Raw genomic sequence first — 24659 nt, forward strand, 5'->3', positions numbered from 1 at the left:
TCCTATCAGATCAGACTGTCTGAAGATACTGGGGTCCTGACCTAAAATGCTACAAACATTGCTGTTATTATTTTCTTCCTTTCCTTTTGCAAAACTCAATCATGCTATACACAGTCAAAAAGAAAAACAATAATTTTCCTCTACAAAACAACCAAACCAAACACCATGAATAAATTTTTTAAGATATAAAGAAACTGAAGCATAAAAACTCTTACCAAAATGACCGGATTTGACATTAAATATCCCGAAAGAGGTAGATATGCTGTAAAACAAAACAACTAAATCATCTTATCCATTGAGACAGTATTCAACGTGATTATGAAGGTCACTGGAAAGATGGTGGGATCCTTCTACCGCTCCAGAAGATATCTCACTACTGATACAATTCTCTATCTATATAAAAGCCAAATACGTCCAAGGATGGAATACTGCTGCTATATCTGGGCAGGAGCTGCTAAAAACAGCCTATCCTGCCTTGACAGAGTACAAAATAGACTTCGTGGCTTAGTGGGGGATGCCCTTTTCTCTACCCTGCAACCTCTTTCCCACAGAAGAGACGTTGCGAGCCTATCCTTGTTTTATCGTTATTTCCATGGCAGGTGCTCGTCTGAACTCCAATCTCTGGTCCCCCCCCTCGCCAATCTTTCACGAAAAACACCTGTCTAGCTGAATCCACTGTGAAAAATTTCCCTCACTCTTTATCTGTGCCTAAATCAAAACGTGGATTCCATGAACAAAGCTTCTTTCTTAGAACTGCACACCTGTGGAACTCTGTTTCATCTGCCTGCTTCCCACCTGACTACAACTTGGATGTCTTCAAGTCCAATGTTAACAAATTCCTAACGAACCGCCCTCTTAAGTAAACACTCCATCAAATCTCCACACTAAAGTAATGTACTTGCAATAACCCTTATCCCTGAGTGGCTTCCGGGCCTTGATAAGTGGTGTCCACTGTAAAAAAAAAAAAAAAAAGAAAAAAAAAAAAGCTGCTTTGATACAGACAATTCAAATTCTTGGTCCTTTTGGATGCTCAAACATTGATGCAATAGTGTTGGGTACGATATTATTTAGCCCTGAAGTTTTTTACTAATGGGATCCAGGCTCAAGTGCCACTCAAGGATAAGGGTTGATTAAGATTGTCAATTGAACGATGATCGCCACTAAAAGATAGTTGGAAAGAATGGGCAGAAGATTACTTAAGAGGAATTAATTATCCAAGAGGGTGGTTTAATAAGTATTTGATTACATTAGATTTGAGGACGACCATGTTGTAGTCAGCCGAGAAGCAGTCTCATTATATATTGTTTTGCCGGTAGGATGTTCTAGGAAGTAAACTTTGTTCATGAATTTTCTGTTTGGTTTTTGGTAAAAAGAGAAAAAGAAAAGGAAGTTCTTTACTGTGGTTGTAGCTAAATAAGTTCTTGATGTGAATGTTTTACAGAATTGGGAGAATAGAGATTTGAGCTCAATCAAACACCTACCATGAACATAATGATAGAGAATACAGAGGGACTAACAAAATCTCTTTTGTAAGAACAAGGCTCTAGGGAAGAGAAAAAATCCCCCCCCCCCCCCCACTAGATTGTGAAGTCAGGTTTGTACCATGTTGTAGTTAGTTTAGAATCAGCCTTATGATATTTTGTATACCTTAAAGTAATCTATTTTTCCCATTTTTTTTTTATTTGATAATAGTTATTCTTGACATTTCCATTCAGCAATTTGTTTTAGTATTTAAATACACTCTCATGAAATAAATGTTTATTGTGGTAAGTGATCAAAGAATTATTTATATTAGAATATGAAAAAAAATTCCATAGTTATGTCCATTCACACATTTCAGAGGACCATCCTACATTCCATATTGTAAAAATATTGTGATACCCAATTTTCCAATCCCTTTCTATGACTCGGTTAACAATTTAAACAAGGAGGATATTTCTTTCATAGAAAAATATTTATAGAAAACCACTTTAAAGTTACATTATGAAAATAAGAGGTTTATGTAGTTTACTTGAAACATTGTCTGGTGTGTATATATAAAGATAATTTATAGAAGGCAATACATGACAGGTGTAATAGACACACACTGAAGCAAAGAAAGACATTTAATGGTGAAATAAGCTATGCAAATTCACTTTTTATTAATACAATATATACAAAAAATATATCTTTATAAATAAAACAGTAAAGTATGTGTGTCTGTCTGCAATATATAACCGATAAATTCTTAAATTCTTAAACTACTGGTGACAGAACACTGAAATTTATAGGAAATAGTAATCCTATACCAAAGATGGTTTATAACGAGTAAAATCTTTGTTTGGATGGATGAATAACACATACAGACATATCGACAAGTTTAAATGCAAGCTATTCATTTCAACTTTCCGACATATTTTTACTTCTTTCTGCGCATATTCAAATTCAATTAATTTCTTCAAGTTGTTTAATATTAAGTCTTTCTTACCCATCTCTTGATAGCTGCATCAGTAGGTAGGAGACACAGCTGAAACGCTAAATGGTTTGGTTTCAGTTCTAGCTGATGGCACCCAAGTCATTTTTTAAAAAACAAAAACTTTTGAAATCAATTACTATATATTATGTACAGTATAATATTTAATAGAGAATTGGCTCTATAATAATAAATGCAAAATCTGCATGTATGCAAATATATTTAAGCATATTTTACACCCCGGCTAGTTTATCTATATATATATATATATATAAAAGCGAAAATGTGTGTGTGCATTTTTGTGTATGTCCGCAAAAGGCTTCTCAGTTGGCTCACTCCTTCTTAAAACTTTTTATATGCTGTCTAAATCATAATATCTACGACTTAAGAGCGGGGTTCATGGTTATCTTTAATTTGCCCGACTTTTACAAGCTATTTTCGAGGGTTGTTTTGATCTACCCCCCCCCCAAGACACACACCTCCAAACACAGGGGCAATGCCAGGTACCCCCCACTAGTTGTATTAATAAAAGGTGAATCTGCATAGCTTATTTCACCATTGTATCTCTTAATTTGCATCAGTTTCTGTTGATCCATTACACCTCTTCATTGTATTGGCTTCTATAAATTACTAGCCTGGGTCCCTGGCGTTGCCTGGGTGTTTGGAGGTGTGTGTTGAGCAAAAAAAAAAAAAAAAGTGATAGCAGGCAGGCATGCTTACGCCCGTACCGTGAAAGAGAAAGAGAATGTGAAAAAAAAAAAGTGACGTCTTTGCTGTTGCGTCCATTGCCAAACTGGAAGTGGCAAAGGTTAAGGCTAGTCAATTGAAAAGAGAGGATGACTTTCAAAAATATCAGTGAAAAAAAAAATGACCCCTCCCTGTACAAAAGTAAAGAAATTAAAGTTTTTGGCCAATTTTTCAATATTTGTCGTCCGAAGGGCCGAGCTTCAAAACGATACCGATCTCGTGAAAATTTGTCGCCTCTGCTGAAAGTTTTATGCAGACTTACATACATTTAAACAGACAGGTGAGAATTATATTATAGACTATGGGGGAAGTGGGGGGGGGGGCGTTGCCTAGTTGGGCGTGTCTTGGTTTCTATCAACCAGAAGCAAAACCGAAAGCTAAATTTTGTAGGTAAAAAAAAAAAGAAGATAGCAATGTAATGTGCTGGGTGTGAACTCGCATTATTTAAGTTCACAAATCAATGCATTATCGATAGGACCATGATGGCACAGATGTTATGACACAACAAATTTAGTTTTTTAAAATGAAACAATGAATCGACCATTTGCACACATTTGCACATGTGTGGTTTACAAACAGCGTTGAAGCAAAGTTTTTACCTGATCCCCCCCCCCCCTTCAAACAAAACGACATTTCTACATGAAATAATTGATGATTTTTTTTTCTAATTTTTTGATATTATGTTTCCGAGAGATCACTCTTTCTAATGGTACCACATTTGTGCTGCTTCGATGCAGATGACAAAAGTTTTTAGCAGTCATACAAACACACACACTAACACACATACACACAGATATTTGCCATTTCTATAATAGACTAGCAGGGGTACCCGACGTTGCCCGGGTGTTTGGAGGTGTGTGTTGGTGGGGGGAGGGGGTAGATTAAAACAACCCTGTTAAAAAAAAAACGTTGGCCGGTTGTTTGGAGGTGTAAAAGACAAAAAATAGTTTTAGTATAAAGGTAGGCTTGAACCCGAATGTTTGACGCGGAGGTGGAAAGGAAATGGGAAAAAAAAAACATGCGACCTAACCATCTCGACCACGGGAACAGATGAATTGATAAGTATGTTAAATTGACGTTTATAAACTGAAATTAGCAGGTGCGACAATGTCAAGTTGCGGAAGCCAGTTTCTGTTTTCCCCGCTACGCAGCGATCAAACAATAAAAAAAAAAACACAAAAAAAACTAACGTGAGGCAAACGAACGATGAAAACAGAAAAACGGACACGTGAAAAATGGCTAAAATAAGCCTGTTTCGATATTAAAATTTAAAAAATCGGTGGGTACCCGGGTGTTTTTGGGTGTCGCTAAGAATAAGCGAAGTAAAAAAAAAAAAAAAAAAAAAAAAAGCAGAAAAACGAACGTTATGTGAAAAATGGCTTAAATAACACTGGTTCAATATTTAAATTTAAAAAAAACAAAAAAAAGCATCTCACACCACGATTCGAACCCAAAACGGTTAGATAATGAACCAAGGCCTTAACCAACTGAGTTAACGCGACGTACATGAAATTTGTTCGATTTTTCAACTATTTAAAGTAAATCAGATCACGACGTCATCTGACGCATGCGTAGAATTGGTCATTGTCACGAGAGGACCGTTTTTGTTAACCCCCCCCCTGTCGAAAATTGTCGATTTCGGGGTGAAAAAGTTAACATTTTCGGCCAATTTTTTGATATTTTTCAAGCAAAGGATGGAGCTTCGATGTGATACCGAGTTTGTGAATTTTCATCGCGTCTGTCGAAAGTTTTTAGCAGACATGTAAACATACACACATACATACATACATTTTCGCTTTTATATATATAGATTATAGTTTATCAAATGTTTTAAAAAAATTACTATTCATGAAAACATTATAAATTTACCATATTTAATTTTTTTTTCTATCTTTTCATTTTGTTCTCACCCTTCGATGTCTACGGTTAGATTCTTCTCACACGAGGCCTTGCCCGGTCTAAACCAGTATTTAGCAGCACAGCCCTAACTGCTATTATGACAATTGCTCTCAGGTATGTATAAAGCATTTTCATGTTTCTGAATTTTTTTAGATGAGATTTGATAATTTGTATTATTTAGATTAATTAAACAACTATTATCATCTTGGTTGTTATTTTCACAATATTTTACGACAAATATCTACATTACACTGTATGTGCTGAATATGTATGTGTGCTCATCTCTAAATGACCCATTGAGGACAGAAATGCCTTTAAATATGTGTATTCGATTTTAATGCAGTTTGAAACCGTATGTATAAACTAGTAATTCAGAGAGTTTTCCAAACATTTCAGCTTCTTCCAACCATCTAAGCAAAGGAGGAGGGGGGCTGTACAAACGAAGACAGTAATATGATGTTATGAGCGTAGTGATGAATGAACAAAATTTGATTTTTTTTTTCTTTTTATGAAAACAGTTTATGGCGAGTATTTATTGACATTAGATTTGAAAATGGACCATGTTGTAGTATGCAGAAAAGCAGATCTGTGGTAATGTGTTCCACAAATGAGAAATTAAAAGAAACTATGTTCATGCCTGACTTAAGACATAATCTCTATATATAATAAAATGGAAATGCTTTTCTCCTTGCCACTTTCGACATTATAGGATAATAAGTAAACACTTCCTATGCACAACTTTTACGTTTATCACTTACAGTTATTACTAAAGCGCATTCCTAATCAACAATACATGCATTTTTGTCCCTGTTTTACAATTCCTATTTTGTTTCCTGTTGAACGTATTCTTTCAAATACATAAACACATTGAGAAAGTAGCCAAGGCTTCTACTCTTATGCAAATCTCTCCTCCCCCAAAACCCAAACTCACCACTTACTTTTATTTTTTGGTTAACTTTGTATATAGTCAATTTATTATTTGCCTTTCACCATATTACTATTTCATACATTTACAATTACAGATTCATTTGATAAATGCTCCCTTATTCTTAATCGTGTATTGAAATAACAGTTTAAACTGAACCATCTCACTATTATGCTTGCATACATTTAGTTTTAGGAATAGCAGAGTGTCACAAAAAAACAGCGTGCACCAACATGGCTGAGTTTGCATATAAATAACATGAAAACAAACTGTGTTTTGCCATATTGTTCTATTAAATTGGTTTCTTTAATTCAATTTCACAAGACTTTTAGCAAAGCTTACAAAATTATCCTTGCCCATATGCGTACACTACACATATGCGAAGATTCCATTTGTATGCTTGTAACCTGTGTTATTTTGCCATTTATCTGTTATAGAGTTTTTTTTGTTTTTAAACTTCTTTGTTTGGCTTATTTTGTTTTGTTTATTGTTAGGTGAAAGCACAAATTGCTGGCCCAAAACACCCCTCCCATTTTGAGAATAGCTTTCGAAATCCTATTGTTATTTTTTCAGCTCATAAGCAATCATGGAAAGAAGACCAAAAAATATTTTTTTTGTTACTGTTGGTGCTCCTATTATGTTAATCTTCTATATGAAAGTAATTACCCAATATTTATTATTTTATACTTCCTTCTTTGAATATCTTTTTAAAGCTGTTGAAACATACTAGCCAATAAACAGTAGATTTTGATTTTTCTTTTCGGGGGAAGGGGCATATGATAGTCAAAAGGATTTTCAAATTCAATTAATTTTTAACAGTACTTGTGTTCAGTATATTGTTATATGAAAATACAAAATATACAGGTAGAAGATTAACTTATCTTGCCTTTGGTAAAAAAATTTTTGAGATGGAAATAGGTAAAATACTCAAACTTCTTTTTTGGGGGGGAGGATTATGATTTTCAAGTTTAGTGTTCATTTAATTGTTAGATGAAAGTACAGAATAGTTGATTATGCTCTCACTCTCCTCATGTTAAGAATGGGTTTTTAAATAACAACATTATTATTTTAACATGTTACTTTCCTCCCCACAGGACTAAATTTTGACACAAGGTCGGTTCTTAATGTAGGAAACATCCAGCTACCCAAAAATGGGAGAACTCTGTGTTCGAACAAAAACAAAAAACAAACTTCATTTAGTATAGAAGGATTTTTACACCATTGACATACTAGACTAAGTGTAGCATCAGAACAGATACTACTCTTTGTTCCTAGAAAAAAGAATGTTCCTTATAAATATCACATTTTTACGGGTTTAATCTCCTTCACAGAACTGGTGCTACCAGATCAGGCTGCCTATTGGCTTCCTGAGACGAAATGCACCTACATCGATTTCTGTTTTTGTTTTCTATTCTCTTTTGTAAAACTTAATTATGTTCTACAAAAACAAAATAAAAACAACAGCCCCCTTCCCTTCCCCCCTCCTTTTTTCCTTCCCTACTTCCCGGTTGACCCTGTCGGCAGGGCACTAGAATACGCCGACTGCCCCCCTGCAGAGGGTAAAAGTCCCTCAACGGGGCTACCTGTTGGCTGTGGGTGGCAACCCGTGATGCCTAGGAAAAGGATCCTGGTGGCTGAGCAACCGATGCCTAGGGAAAATAAAGGTATCTGTATGCGGACAGACGCCACACTAGATGATCTGAAAACCACCCCTGCTCAGGTGCATGCTATCATAAAAAACCTTGACACCTCAAAAGCATGTGGACCCGATCTTATCCCAGCTGTGCTATTAAAAAAGTGCTCAGCCGAAGTAGCTCCAGTTCTCTCCAAACTCTACAACAAATGTCTTAATGAAGCTTGCTTTCCGGGCTGTTGGAAAACTGCTTCTGTGGTACCAGTATTCAAGAATTCTGGCAAAAGAACTGACCCATCAAATTATCGCCCCATTAGCCTCCTCCCACTTTTTGCCAAAATATTTGAGACCATAATTAACCATGCTCTAGTCCATCATCTTACAGATGCTAAACTACTGACTGACAAACAATATGGATTTAGACAAGCCCGTTCCACAGCAGACATCCTCACCGTGATCTCTGAACGTATATACCAATCACTGGACAAAGCGGGGGAAGGCAGAGCGGTAGCTCTAGATATATCTAAGGCTTTTGACAGGGTATGGCATGAGGGTCTCCTCAGTAAAATCAGATCATACGGTATCACTGGTAGAATACTTAACATAATTAAATCCTTCTTAGATAAGAGAAAAATCCAGGTAGTCCTCGACGGTCGCACATCTAAACAATATGATATAAATGCGGGAGTGCCCCAGGGTTCTATCCTTGGACCTCTATTGTTCCTGATATTCATAAATGACCTCCCCGACAACATTGCCTCTGAGATGGGTATATATGCTGATGACACTACACTCTATGGCAGACACGACAGGAAGACGAATGAACACATTTCTAAAGAAATGGCAGAAACACTAGAGGAAGACCTCCAATCTGTAGTGGAATGGGGACAAAAGTGGTTGGTCGCGTTCAATGCTGCCAAGACTAAACTAGTTTCATTCAATAATTACAAGAAACCCTCTCTACCACCAATAGCAATGGCCAACGACTCTTTATCTGAGAGTCCATCTTTCAAACTCCTTGGCCTAACGTTCACAGGAAACATGAGTTGGAACAATTACATTGAAGGCATTGCCAGGGCCGCTGCAAGAAAGGTAGGCTCTCTCTACCGTGCTAGAAAACTACTAACACCCGAAAGTATCCTGTACCTCTATAAGGCCACCATTCGCCCATGTATGGAGTATTGCTGCCACATCTGGGCTGGTGCATCTGCTACTAGTCTCTCGCTCCTTGACAAGGTTCAAAAGAGAGTCGCAAACCTGATAGGCCCTGAACTGGCATCTAAGCTTCAGCCTCTGTCCCATCGACGAAATGTTGCATCCCTCTGCCTTTTCTACAAGTATTTTAGTGGTGAATGCTCTGATGAACTGCAATCACTTGTGCCCCCACGACGCGAGCACCCTCGACAAACCCGACAGGCTACTAGATCCCACCCCCACACTGTAGAGGTCCCTAGATGTAAAAGATCTTTTTACTCCAATAGTTTCTTCCCCAGAACCGCAAGACTCTGGAATTCCATTCCAGGTCCCTGCTTCCCCAACAGTACTGACGTGCAGAAGTTCAAGTGTAACGTGAACCGACACCTTGCTGCCCAAATCCCTACATAGTACCCCAGTAGTTGTTGCCCCTGATAGTAGCCCCCTACACCAAAGTGGCAATTTGCCTTGTTTGGGGTGAAAATGTAATAAAAAAAAAAAAAAACACTGTACTTTGGCCTTGTACTAGGCTAGACGGGCGGTTGGAGAGGCCCGATCCAACCAATCGGCTCGTCATGTCAAGCCCTAACACTTACATTGAAAATGTCAATTATAACATCTAAAAAAAATAAAATAAAATAAAAAAAAAAAAACTTAATCCAAAGATAATACATTTCATTACTACAAACATAGACAAACCAGTTAAGTGTTAGAAGGCGATGGCAAGGGCCAATCAATTGATGAGACAAAAACCACACAACTGCTCCCTAACTAACGTTTCTATCAAACTGGGAAAGAAGAAACTAAAGGAGGAAACAGGAAATGATGGAACAAACTCAATCAATTGAGTATATCTCTTTTGTATCCCTGGGATGAAAGGGCGAATGGGTTTCCCCCCTAACATCTCCCAATTTCGGGCTCCGAGGAGGGTGGGGAGCAAGAGAGATGAAAATCTAAACAAACTTCTATGGATATAATAAACCCAAACAAAAAACCCAGAAATCAAAAAAATACTACAAAATCGAAAAGAACCCACTCTGACGTAACCAGCTCAGACAGTGAACAAGAATATAACTATGAAATTATTGATAAAGAAAAATACCCAAGATTCATAGTAATCGAAACCTTAGAAGGAAAAAAGATCAGCGATCTATCTCCATTCTTAATTGAAAAAATTCTGTCTCAAAACAGCAACCCAAAAACAGCAAAAAAAATGAAAAATGGCAATCTACTTGTCACCGTCGACAACTATAAAGACGCAAAAAACATCTTAGAGATGGAGAAATTCCATATCTATAAATGCAAAAGTTATGCTCATGAAAGACTAAACACATCAAAAGGTGTTATAAAAAGCCATGAATTAACCTTGGCTACAGCAGAAGAAACAGAAAATGCCCTAAGAAAACAGGGAGTAATCGATCACGTTCGAATAAACATAAAAAGGAATGGTCAAACCATACCTACAAAAACCTACATACTAACTTTCAATACACCAAAAATTCCCAAAGAAATAAAAATCAGATACACAATAGAAAAAGTAGAACAATATATACCAGCCCCTCTGAGATGTTATAAGTGTCATAAATATGGACATAGCAGAGAAGCATGCAAAGGACAGAAAGTATGCGGAAAATGTGGCTTAAAAGAACCTAACCATAATGAAAGTGAATGCCCAAACGAAACGAAATGCCCAAATTGCCAAGAAAAACACCCAGCATACTCTAAAATATGCAAAATCTACACAAAAGAAAAAGAAATAGCTGAAATAAAATACAAACAAAACGTGCCCTTTCCTGAAGCAAGGAAAATAGCAAGCTCTCGAGAAAAAATAAACACTTATGCAGATATTACAAAAACTTCAAACCAAACAAACCAAACCCAAAACCAAGACCTACTTAAACTAATCTCCAAACTCAAAAATCTAATTGAAACTTTAAAGACTAACCAAAACGAAAACAAGAAACAAATACCAGTATCTTCGAAAACTCAGCCAAATGATCTAAAACAAGTCCCAAAGAGCAAAAAAGAACCCGAACAGCAAAAACCACAAATAAACCGTGAAAGATCCAAATCACGTACAAGGACAAAAGCAGAAGATAAAAACACAATATCTGGAAAGATGGAAACAGAACGGGGAAAACACAAATCCTCTTTCCAAAAACCAAAGCAAACAAAAAACAGAGACAATATTAATCGAAAATGAAAACAAATTTGAATTGATTGAAATCGAGAGTCAGAGGAAAAAATCTAGCTCCAAAAACAGAACTGATCAGGAAGAGAAAATGGAGACTGAGGAACCAAGCAGTTCAAGTAAACACAAAACAAAAACCACTCAAAACACAACAAATCAATAGAATAATAGATATAAAAACCTAAACAAAAACCAAACAGAAAAAAAAGGAAAAAAAATAAAAATAAACGAACTTACCTATGGAAATGAATAAAAACATCATACAGTGGAACTGCAGAGGCATAAAACCAAACTACGAAGAAATCAAACATATAATAGCACAATATGACCCCAGCATAATCGGCCTACAGGAAACTCTTCTAAAAGAAACGGACACCATCAACTTCAAAGGATACCACATCTACAATCAAACAACCAGATCACAAGCAGATAATCGACCCACAGGTGGCACTTCAATTATAATAAAAAAACAGATACCACATATAAAATTACAACTCCAAACAAACCTTCAAACAATAGCAATTAAAGTTACACTTCACCGACCAATAACTATTTGTTCAATATACATTCCACCTAAACATAAACTAAACAAAACCGAAATTGAAGATCTCATAACACAACTCCCCATACCTTTTATATTAATGGGGGACTTCAACGCCCATAACAAAATGTGGGAAAGTGAGAATATTAACCAAAATGGGAAAATCGTTGAATCATTACTGGAATCACCCGAAGTAACTATATTTAACGACAAAACACACACATACCTTCACCCAGGCACAGGAACGACATCAGCTATCGACCTAACACTATGCTCCCCCACAATATTTATGGACTTCCAAAGGGAGGTACATAACGACCAGTGCGGCAGCGATCACTTCCCAATTTTTCTCAAAACCCAAGAACCTACAACAGAAGAATCAAAACCAAGATGGCGAATTTATAAAGCTAACTGGACTGAATTTAGCAAACTTTGCACAAATCTAATTAATCAAGAAATAGTTAACAAACGAGATCCTATGTTAGCTTTCACCAATACACTAAACAAAATAGCAATCAAGACAATCCCAAAATCTTCCACCAAACCACACCCAAAATCAACGCCATGGTTCACAATAGAATGTAAGCAAGCAATAACCAACAGGAAAAAAATGCTAAAACACTTCAAACAACATCCTACAAAACCCAACCTTCAAAAATACCTACAAGCACGAGCAAAAGCACGCTATATTATAAAAAAAAGCAAAAAAGAAACCTGGCAAAACTACATTTCCAAATTGAACAACAACACGCCATCAAAAAAAACATGGGAAATAATAAGAAAAATAACTGGAAAAAAACTTGGAACACCAATAAATAATATAAGTACACCAAATGGTAGACAAACTATAGACAAAAAAGAAATAGCAAACATAATCGCAAATGAATTCAGCCAAAACTCATCATCCAACCACTACTCCCCCAAATTCCAAAAATACAAAAACAACGCAGAAAAAGAAAAACTCAATTTCACATCCAATAAAAAAGAATACTATAACACCTCTTTCACTATAACAGAACTAAAAAATGCAATTCATAAAAGTAAAGATACAGCTACTGGTCCAGACGACATCCACTACCAATTTCTAAAACACATGCCAGACACATCTCTCAACATTCTCTTACAGATAATTAACAAAATATGGTGGACTAACAATTTTCCAAAACACTGGCTCGACTCCAATATCATCCCAATTCCTAAAGCAGGAAAAGATCACTCCAACCCTACCAATTATCGTCCTATCGCCTTAACAAGCTGCATATGCAAAACAACAGAAAGGATGGTCAATACAAGACTAATGTGGCATTTAGAAAAATATAACCTCATTTCTACACACCAAAGCGGATTTAGACAAAATCAAGGTACTAATGACCAACTTATTCGGCTAGAAACATATATTCGTAACGGTCTAACAAGAAACCACCACGTGGTCTCAATCTTTTTTGATATCGAAAAGGCGTATGACACTACGTGGAGATATGGAATCTTGAAAGATATTCATAATATGGGAATCAGAGGAAACCTAGCAAAATTTATCCAAGAATTCCTATCCCACAGAACATTTAAAGTATGCTTAGGAAATACAATATCAGATCAACACATACAAGAAACAGGGGTACCACAGGGTAGTGTACTATCTGCCACCCTTTTTCTAATTAAAATCAATGGTATAATTGAAAATGTTAACATGGGGTTCGAAAAAACACTATTTGTTGATGACTTTTCAATAACTTGCTCATCACCAAATATGCCAACTATTGAAAGACAAATGCAACATTGCCTTAACAAAATAGACCTTTGGGTTAACCAAAATGGATTTAAAATGTCCAAAAGCAAAACCACATGTATCCACTTTTGTAGGAAACGAAAATACCACCTTGACTCACAGCTCAAACTAGATGGACAACTAATACCAGTAGTACAACACACCAAATTTCTAGGGATCATTTTAGACAACAAACTAAACTTCAAGGAGCACATTAACAAATTAAAACAAAAATGCTTAAAAGCAATAAATATCTTAAAAATAGTATCAAAACTAGATTGGGGAGCAGATCAAGCTACAATGCTCAAAATATATCGCTCACATATCAGATCCAAACTGGATTATGGTTGTGCCATATACAGCTCTACTTACAAATCCTACAAAAACAAACTACTAACAATACAGAATCAAAGTTTAAGACTTAGCCTGGGAGCCTACCGAACTTCTCCAATGGAAAGCCTTCATGTAGAAGCCCAAGAACTACCCCTGCACTTAAGATGGAAAAAACTAGCGTTACAATACGCAACAAAACTACAAACCAACCCCGAAAACCCAACATACAAAACTACCTTCAAATTACAATGTACAAACTCTTATTCAAGGAAACCAAAAAGTATAACCTCCTTTGGGCACAGAATTAAAGAAATAATACATCAAATCAATGAAAATCCCGACAATATAATTACTCAGAAAACAAACGACAGACCCCCATGGACATTACACAAACCAGAAACCGACATAACACTTACTACTCACAACAAAAACATTACAAATAATATAACAAACAGAAGCAACTTTGGAGAACTAAGAGAAAAATATGCAGAATACATAGAAATATACACCGATGGGTCTAAAACTATAAACGGAACAAGCGCAGCATGCACAGAAGGACAAAATCAATATCAAATAAGACTGCCCAACGAGGCTTCAATATATACAGCCGAACTGCAGGCCATCAAAATAGCTCTCAAACACATCAAAGACATCAACGAACAAAAAGCCATAATATATACAGACTCGCTATCCTGTATCATGGCCCTTGAAGTAAAATCTAAACACCCTTTTATCACAGAAATTATACAAGAATACAATGAAATAACCGAAAAAAACAATAAAAAAATTATAATAGCCTGGATACCAAGTCATGTCGGCATTCCAGGAAATGAAAAAGCAGACAAACTGGCTAAAGAAGCCACAAACCACCAAATGGAAAAAATTAAAATACCACACACAGACCTAAAAAGAAAAATCAATGAATATATAGAAAACATGTGGCAAGAGGAATGGAACAAATGCACTGCAAACAAATTGCATGAACATCAACCAATAATTAAAAACGAAAAACAAAAACTTTTTAAAGGAAGAAGAGAAGAAATTGTACTAAACCGAATAAGAATCGGACATACAAAATTAACTCATTCCTACCTAATCAAAGCGGAGGAAACACCAAATTGCACACTCTGCAACCAACAACTAACAATTAAACATTTACTGACAGAATGTAGAAAACACAAACACACTCGGAAGAAATATTTTAAAACAACAAACATTAGAAAAGTGTTCCAAGAAGTGGAACCCCAACAAATCATAAACTATTTAAAAGAAACAAATGTATTCAAACTCCTATAAAGTAAACAAGTAAAATTCAGTTTAGAAAAACAAATCTCTTACAACTAAAACAATTTTTCAGAAAACCTAAAACATCTTGTTTCAAAAGATAAACTTTTTCAAGAAACTTAAAAATTTTTTACAAGAAACTGAAAATCTATTATATCAACAAAACTTTTTTGGCATTAAATGACTCTTAGAGGTTGAAATGCCGTTAAACAAATACACTCACTCACTCACTCCTTCACAGAAAACAAAAATACATTGGTTTCAGCATTTTCCAATACTGCTTCATTAACATTTCATATTTCCATTGAATGTTTGGGTTAGATGATTCGGAAAATTATTTTTTTACGTGAGATTAGTGTGTTACAAATATGTTCATTTATTTAAATCTGTTAGTGAATTTGTATTGTTTCCTTTTTCAGGCCACTTTTAGCAGCCAACTTTTCTGACAACCTCATGACAATGTTTTTATTGCATATTCTATCTGTGCCTGCTGTGGTTTATCATATCACTATTCACACTCAAGAGGTAAGTCAACTCCTTTTATACAACTATATATTATGCATTGAAAAAGGCACACAGAAAATAGGCAAAAGATTTGGGACTTGAAAAAGGTATTCTCTGTATGCCCTTTTGGTGTTTCTACCCTATTGGGACGAAATTTCGGAAATCGTAGTAACTGAATTTCATATGAAAACAATGTTATCTACATATTCCTCGTATTTTTAAGATGATTATATCCAAAAATTACGAAAATCGATAAGGTAAGAAACTATTTATTAAAGAAAATAAAATTATTTATTAAAGAAAATAAAAATGAAATTTGATGAAAACGATCATAAGACACAGAAGAATTTAAAAGGGAGGTAATTTTCTGTTTTGATTTAAACAAGATGGCAGCAATTTTTCACCTGCTAACATGATTAAAACATATTTATTCAGCTTGAAAAACATACAGTGTTTACCGATGTATTTGAAAATTCAAGATGGCGTCTCACACCCTCTTTAACACCGTAAGTATGGAAAAAGGTGTTATAAATAAAAAACTATACAAAATACTATTAAATCTATGTCACGGTAACATATATTGAGCGAGTTTTTAACAGTATTTTATCCGGTTTTTTATTTATGACATCTTTTCCCACACTTACCGTGTTAAAGAGAGAATCAGACGCCATCTTGAATGTTCCAATACATCGGTAAACACTGTATGGTTTTCGAGCTCAATAAACATGTTACATTGAATAAAAACACGAAAAATATATCCAGTTTGGTAGAAAAGTAACTTATCTTGCCTTTGATAACATTTATTTGTTATATATTTCTTTTTGGACAACTTTTTCGAATCTATGTGTACAGTAATACAAACCCCACAAAATATTTATTAAAAAAAAAATTAAAAAAAAAAGTTAATAACGAAAGGGAAATAATTCCATTTTTAAACGAAAAAGTCAGTTTACCTAACTTACTGTATTAATGCTATTTTTTTTAAGCAAGAAAAAAAAAGGTAAATATCCAGATATGCTACTACAGAACACCGACCACTCTAATTTGTTTTTTTTTTATAGGTAATTGAGGTCGCTGACAACGAATCTGATAGTCAAACTTGGGGCAAATTTACTGTTTGCATGGTATTTACCCCTGAACCCACAAACTTCTTTCCACCATTTTGCAGCTTCTGTTTATGCTACGCATGCACGCTGTAGCATAAACGACGGCTTTACCAAGCAAACTACGTTGGGGGGGAGGGGATTTTTTTTTCCAGGACATAGAATTTTCTAATTTTCAAAAATACATTATAGCGCTTTTTGGGTGCCCCAACATCACATCCCCCCCCCCCCAACAAATTAGAGTGGTCGGTGTTCTGTAGTAGCGTATCTGGATATTTACCAAAAAAAAATATTTAGGTTTGGCTATAAATTCCTAAACTCATTTCACCCTAAATAATTTAGGTGACTGAAATAGGAATCTAATTGAATCTTTAATTTTTTGAATAGTATGTGAGAAATTCATTTTTCTTCGAGTTATATTGAATTCATTAATACGGACTTTAGGGTTTTTTTTCGTAATGTTACTGTAAAAATTATTTTTTATTGTTACAAATTACGATGCTTTAAAAAAAGCAAAAATAAATTCTTGCGTTTTTTATTTACTACTGAAAACCATAACTTTAGTAAAGGTATTTTTTGTTTAAACAAAATAAAACATTTTCACTAAGAGTTAAGTAAAAATAATTAGTTCATTATATTCTGTGATCATTATTTGAAAAATACTGCAATTTTCATTAAAATTCGTTAATTTCCTGATTTTTGGTGAATTTTTAAGTAAAGGGAGGAGTCAAAATGTGTAAACACTTTGAGCGCCGGCATTCATTTTGCGACCACGTGTGGTTAATTTAAATTGAAGTTCAATCACATGGTTACATTATCAATAATCATATAATTAAACCCATTGAAAATTTACCAATATTGTAAACACATTCTGTTTACATTAAGCCTGTAGTGTTTTTTTAGTGATGCAATGTTGTCAACTGAGATTTTAAAAAAACCCGCGAGATCAGGAGAAAGAAATGTCCAGAAAATCGCTAGATTTTTAACTTATCGTCTGAAATTTTAAAAAATCGCTAATTCCCCCCCTGTTTTTGCTGTTGTTTCTTGCTTTTTACACTTTTGGATCGTATTTTAAACTAAACTTCGGAGGTTGGAATGCCCCCCCCCCCCACCTAAAATGTACTTGGAAAAATCGATTTTATAGTGAGATTTAAAAATGGTTAGTCGAAAAAAAGGTGAAAAACAAAACAAATAATCAATAAATAATTGTTACCAAAGGCAATAAATGCTACTTTTTTTTACTTACATGAATGAGCAAGTGCTTTTCTTTATTTTTTAATTATCTAATGCGGGTGTGTGGGTGCCAAATACCTCCAGATTTTCTAGAATTTCCCGCTAGATTGTAAACGAAATCTCCAGATCTAGCAGGAAAACCGCTAAATTGTAACACTGGTCACGTGACAGGAAGCGGTAATAAATAATTGTACCTAAATAAAAAAAATGGCCTCTCGGTACAAAGAAATCCACCTATTTATCATAGAAAATTTAAGTATAATGTTATAATTAAAAAGAAATATATAAAAACACACATGGATATAGTAAACATATTATACCAAAACGTGGAAGCCATCCGTCCAGTGGTTTTTTAGACAATTAATTCCGAACGAACCAACAGTTACATTTTTATATATATATATATATATATATATATATATATATATATATATATATATATATATATATGGGGTGATAATGCATATGTAAGGGAGGAAACATGTATATGTAATGGAAGGCAACTCTCCAAGGCTCAGGAGAGCTATTTATACCAATGATACAGTTATTGATAAAAAATAATAATAAAAAAAACATTTAAAAAATTACAACTATTATCATTTTTGATGTCCATTGTTTGTTTTTGTTTTCTTTTTTATTGCTAGTTAAAAGATGTAATTCGAAACACGATTCTTATTTTCCAGTGCATGAACACCTTGATTACTCATCGTATTTTCAAGCGGTGCCTTGATCTCTTGACAAATGAACAAAGTACCCGCATTGTCTTCAATTCCCTTGAGGGAAACTATGCCCTGTGCCTTTTAGGTAAGTTCAGTGCTTCCTTTATTTTTCTTTCAAAGATAACAAAAAATTTAAATTCAATTTAGTTCAGCATTAGTTAATCTCTTTTTACAACCCCTTTCCCTCCCATTATTGTACTTTGCTTATAGATTAACTATTTTTCATATTGATTTTGAAAATGTTAATTTTATTGACTATTTGCTTTTGTTTTTTAATTTAATGATTGTTTTTACTATAATGGTCCTTTCTCCAGAGAAACCTGCAAGTGAAAAGGCAAATTGGTTACTTTTTTTACTTCCGATCACAAAAGATAAATGTTCATGTTTGCAACAATGATGAATGAAAAGTTTTTAAAAGAAGAAATTAACAAAACTATTCAATGGTGCTTGACTTGACAACCAGTGCAAAGTAGCAACATCCGACCATTTTTTTTCTCTTTATATCCAAGAAACTAAAATCAAGCATTCTTGAAAAGAGCATAAAAAACAAAGAAATATGGTCTTTAGCTTTTTAAAATCGGCCAATTAGAACTGGAGTTATGACCATTCAAAATATCGGAAAATGAATGGTTCACTGGGTGTTTTGTCTTAAGTCAGTCCTATTCAAATGCATATAAGCTTGTGGCTGAAGACAGTAGAAAATTTGTACAATTTACAGATCTACCCATCTTTAAAAAGCTGTATCTTCGGATCTTTTTAAGATATTATGATGTCATTTTGAACATATTATTGTAACACCATGAAGCTTCAGATGGCTGTACTTACAACTATTTCGCTTGATAACTTACAGACTAATTAGCATATTTAAGTTTCATTTTAACAATTTTAAGTAGAAACATCATAAAAACAGCTAAAAAATGGTAGGTGAGGCTTTATCATCATGCAAAATATTATTCTGACGAACATTATCATTTTTTTATCATCACACTGTGCAAAATTCAAGGTGGCCACCATGACACAGTTCATAGAAATTAACAAATATGCTTTGTAACATATCAAATTAAAGGAAATTTTGTACAGATTGCAATCATACTGTTTTCAAGCAAATACAATTATGTCACATTATTCAAAATTGCAGCATTGTAAGTATTTTTACTTTTATATATGAATTTGAAGGGACATCATGATTGAAGAATATAAGCTGTGAACTATTATCAACCACCTTAGTGGTTTATAGCAAGCATAATCTCAAAATACTGGGATTTATAGGAATCATAGACATTTCGCTGTTCATTGTACAATGATTTCTTTTTTATAGTTCCTCCATTTTAACAATATTTCTTAATTTTGCTCTTTTTCTAATCAGTCTATAAGTTTTTATTCTCAATGTATCCAATTGTTGAACAGAATATTGTGAAATTTCCAGCATATTGAAAATTTTTTAAACTGAATTATTTGTAGTAAATTTTTCTGTTATTTGAAGAATTAATCCATTTGACAACTTTCTGGTTTCCATATCCATGCTTAAGTCAGTTTGGAGTGCAAATGTTCCACCAGCTAATGCTAATATTTAAATTTTGAGAATTACCAGAATGTAAGATTTCACCTGCAACAAAATAACATAAGATATTTAATTTTTATTCTTTGAAAACATTTATTATAAAGTAATGGGGATTCATCGTTTGGTTTTCTAGCATTATGAGATATAATATTAATACATTTTAAAAATAGAGTTTGGTATAATTTCACAGTTAATAAAAGAAAGAATAGTGATTAAAAAATAAAACAAAAGCTTTTAGCCGAAAAAAATATGTATAAATATATACCTGAAAAGTATGTCTGAAAATCACAATATCTGAAGGCTTCAAAGAAAAATACATAAAATTATATTCCAAATACTAATACTGATATAAAAAAGGTGTTTATGCTAGGAAGGTACCATGTAGTTTTTTTTTGATATTTTCAAGTTAAATTCAAGTTACTGTAGCTTTTGTTTATTAAATTGTTAGGTGAAAGTACAGAATACTTACAAAACACCCTCTCCTAGCCATGTTTAGAATAGGTTTCTAAATAATAACGTTATTATTTTAGTATGGTACCTTTTCTGCATAAGTATTGAGAAAAGTATTTGAAACTTTATAGTGTTTTAATATTTTTAGAGCATGCCAATACATGATAATATAGAAAATAAAAGAATGAATACTTTATTGTTGTTTTGAACATGCACAAACGTTTTATTATGAATTTTTGTGTTTGTTATGGCACACAAAAAATCCTATGTTATCTGTGCTTGTCACCATTTATCTCGATGTGTACGTAAAGTGTTCAACCAATTCTCTTCAAATTTTAGGACAAAAGAAATTGTTTATTAAATACCATTTGAACAAAGTTTCGATCTTGACTTGGCTTTTTACTACAAAACCTCAACTTTGAGATGTCCTAATATTTCCTTTTCAGTTCTCAAAAAAAAAAAAACAAACAAAAAAAACGCTTATTGTTGGTCATTCTTTTTCAAAGAATTTATCTTTTTTAAAAATATTTTTTTACTCTTCATAATCAAAAACTTATAATAATGTTTTCTAAATAATAAAAAAAAATGAATATTTCATTGTTGTAAATTAGTTTGAACATACATGAACGTTCTGTTATGAATTTTCTGTGTGTGTCAAGACACACAAAAAAAATCTTGTGTTATCGGCTCTCATCACCATATCTATCGATGCGTACGTAAAAAGTGTTCAACCAATTCTCTTCAAATTTTAGGACAAAAGAAATTAATATATTAGTTATTAAATACCATTTGGACAGAGTTTCTATCTCAGCTTATCTTTGTACTACAAAGTCTCAACTTTGAGATGATTTAACTTTTGACTGGAAAGATGCCCATGTTTTGTTCAAAATCCTTGGCAAAAACAATTTTCTTGTCTATGATTAACTAAAAAATGAAACGTCATTAACTAGTAGAACTTTCGGTGCTTGTTAAGAGACAGTCAACAGATCGATTTTTAAAAATATGTTGTTTCAAGCAAAAACAATATTACGTACTTAATTGTCATGTTGAAAATAGTAATATATCCAAAAATTATGAAAAATCATCAAGTGGATAAGTTATTTCTAGTTAAAAGTAATTTTTACTGAAAATTGGATAAAATCACATTTTTCTTAGCTGTTATAAAGTAGGCAGTAAGAGACTAAATGCAGGGGGTATAATTACAAAACAAATGTTTTAGATTACTTGTATCATGGCTGCAATATTTGTTGCTATAACGATAGACATGTTTTTTTTACTAAAAACACAATAGCAGTTCTACTCGATGAGTTTTCATAATTTTTGGATATATTACTATTTTAGATATGACAATTAAGTATGTAATATTGTTTCTGTTTAAAACACTATATTTAAAAAAAAAAATCGATTCGTCGACTATATCTTAACGAGCATTGAACTTTCGTATTGAGTGTTTATGAGAACAGATGTCTACCACATAGTTACGAAAAGTCATCTACCGCTAGCAGGCATGTTTTGTTGTTAATAGGCGAATTTAAATAGTAATTTCTTGGAATGTACAAAAATATTAATATACTATTTTAAAGAAAAATTTATTGTGAATTCAGTCATCTAAGCTTTATTTTGATGGACGTAGGAGAAAATCTATTAATTACTGATTTAAAGACCATGATTGTTAGATTAAGTAGCAGTGTGTTCCTTGCCTATTGCTGAATGGTATGTTTTCTAGTATTGCTACTTGCATAGTTCAATAATAATGATGCAAAGGAATGTTTAGAAAAAGTGTTAAGCTTGTGTGACCACACGCTTCAAAGACGCACTGGCATGTAAGAAAGACGTAAATAGGAAGACGTTTTTTAAGGCTTTATTTAACTACATTTACAGCAGTAAACAACAGGACAAGAGGCCAAGAACGCTTATAAATAGGGAGAAAAAATGTATTTAAATATGAAAGAAAGCAAAAGATGCAAATGGCAAAATTACGCAAGAGAAATATGCAAAAATAATGTCACGTGAATAAGAACCTTAACATATTTCTTTTAATGAAATCGTAACAAGCAGAAAAACTGTTGAATGTAACACAGTTATAAAAAAACTGTTGAATGTAACACAGTTATAAAAAAAACTGTTGAATGTAACACAGTTATAAAAAAAACTGTTGAATGTAACACAGTTATAAAAAAAAACTGTTGAATGTAACACAGTTATAAAAAAAAACTGTTGAATGTAACACAGTTATAAAAAAAACTGTAAAATGTAACACAGTTATAAAAAAACTGTAAAATGTAACACAGTTATAAAAAAACTGTAAAATGTAACACAGTTATAAAAAATTTTAGAGCTTCTTTTTTACCTTTGTAACAATCTACTATTGTACTGAGTTCTCAGTCTCTTGGGAAAACTGCTTCTTTTAGGATCTGATTTGCCATGTTTATGATCATCTATTTCAACTACAGCCTTCTACATTTCTTCAACAACCCGTAAGAGTCCTCTGGCTTTATCCTTCTACATCTTATTCATAGCTCTGTTCATACTTATTTAAACATGTAACAAATATCAATAAACTTATTTTGCTAAAATGAAGCTTGTATTATTTGAGACTACTATTCTCATCTTGGTTGTTATTTTCATAATATTTTGGCTAATGTAACTGCTGACCTTCTTCAGCTTCATCTTTTCTAACGTAGGAAATTTTATATAAAACTCTGGAACTTGTGTGAAATTTGGAATATCGGATAAAATGTGACTACAATAGCCAAAATGAGAATAGTAGTCCAAATAAGATAATACAAATAATCAATCCTCATCTAAAAAATTCTGTTTGTTTAATGACAGTAAAACATTCTAGACACCAATGATGCTAAATTATTTTGGTATTTTGTCAATACTGATGATCATTAGTATTTCAGTATATTGTCCATTTCTTACCACCAATGTTCTTAAAGAATGTTATATTTAATGATTTTATTTTCATTATTATATATATGTTTGCATTTATTTGTTTCTTTAAATGATTATTTCTTCAAAGTTAATGAAATTTATTTTTAACTTACAGCAAACTTGGTACACCTCGGATATTCTGAAGTAGAGGTATGACTTCTTTAATTCAAAAAACTCTTTTGACATTCTCCCAGATTAGTAGAATTATCTGCATTTATTTATTCTCAATATAAAATGACAAAAAATGTTAAATAATAATTTACAACTTAAATTTCTTTTTTCACACTTTCTCTTAATTAAAAAGATATTCAGAAGATTGAGACGATTTTTCAAATGGTCTTAACTGTTGCAATGTGTTGGGCATGGCTGATTAACCTTTCACTCAGTATCAGTAAAATCCCATTTATTTAAGAATTTAATATTTTAAAATTATAATTTTGCTATGATGTAATAGAATTCCTGAAAATGTAATGCTTATTCTTCGAGATAAGGACATGTTCTCACATTGGAGTTTTGCTGAGTTTTATGTAAAGTATTGCACTTTTTGCCAATATATTATATTATATATTTATGTGTGTATATATACAGATAATAAATTGTATTATATATTTATGTGTGTATATACAGATAATAAATTGTATTATATATTTATGTGTGTATATACAGATAATAAATTGTATTATATATTTATGTGTGTATATACAGATAATGAATTTTATTATATATTTATGTGTGTATATACAGATAATTAATTGTATTATATATTTATGTGTGTATATACAGATAATAAATTGTATTATATATTTATGTGTGTATATACAAATAATAAATTGTATTATATATTTATGTGTGTCTATACAGATAATAAATTGTATTATATATTTATGTGTGTATATACAGATAATAAATTGTATTATATATTTATGTGTGTATATACAAATAATAAATTGTATTATATATTTATGTGTGTATATACAGATAATGAATTTTATTATATATAATTATGTGTGTATACATAGATAATAAATTATAGTATATATTTAGGTGTGTATATATATACAGATAATAAATTATATCATATATTTGTGTGTATATATAGAGATAATAAATTTTATATATTTATGTGTGTATATATAGACAATAAATTATATTATATATTTATGTGTGTATATACAGATAATAAATTAT

At 32.8% G+C, this 24659-nt stretch overlaps 1 protein-coding gene across 2 annotated transcripts in view; it reads left to right on the top strand.

The window, feature by feature from the left end:
- The window catches only part of LOC145290674 (ubiquitin-protein ligase E3B-like), a 156996-nt gene that overhangs the window by 43597 nt on the left and 88740 nt on the right, over positions 1 to 24659 (top strand). For both annotated transcript variants that reach the window (XM_080136506.1, XM_080136517.1), the window contains exons 10-13: positions 5130 to 5212; positions 15384 to 15489; positions 18488 to 18608; positions 23587 to 23621. In XM_080136506.1, coding sequence (XP_079992632.1) covers positions 5130 to 5212; positions 15384 to 15489; positions 18488 to 18608; positions 23587 to 23621 — 345 coding nt within the window. The remainder of the gene's footprint in view (positions 1 to 5129; positions 5213 to 15383; positions 15490 to 18487; positions 18609 to 23586; positions 23622 to 24659) is intronic.

The sequence above is a fragment of the Euprymna scolopes genome, chromosome 1 (genome assembly GCF_053919585.1).
Source record: "Euprymna scolopes isolate OS-2025 chromosome 1, ASM5391958v1, whole genome shotgun sequence".
Lineage (NCBI taxonomy): Eukaryota > Metazoa > Mollusca > Cephalopoda > Sepiida > Sepiolidae > Euprymna > Euprymna scolopes.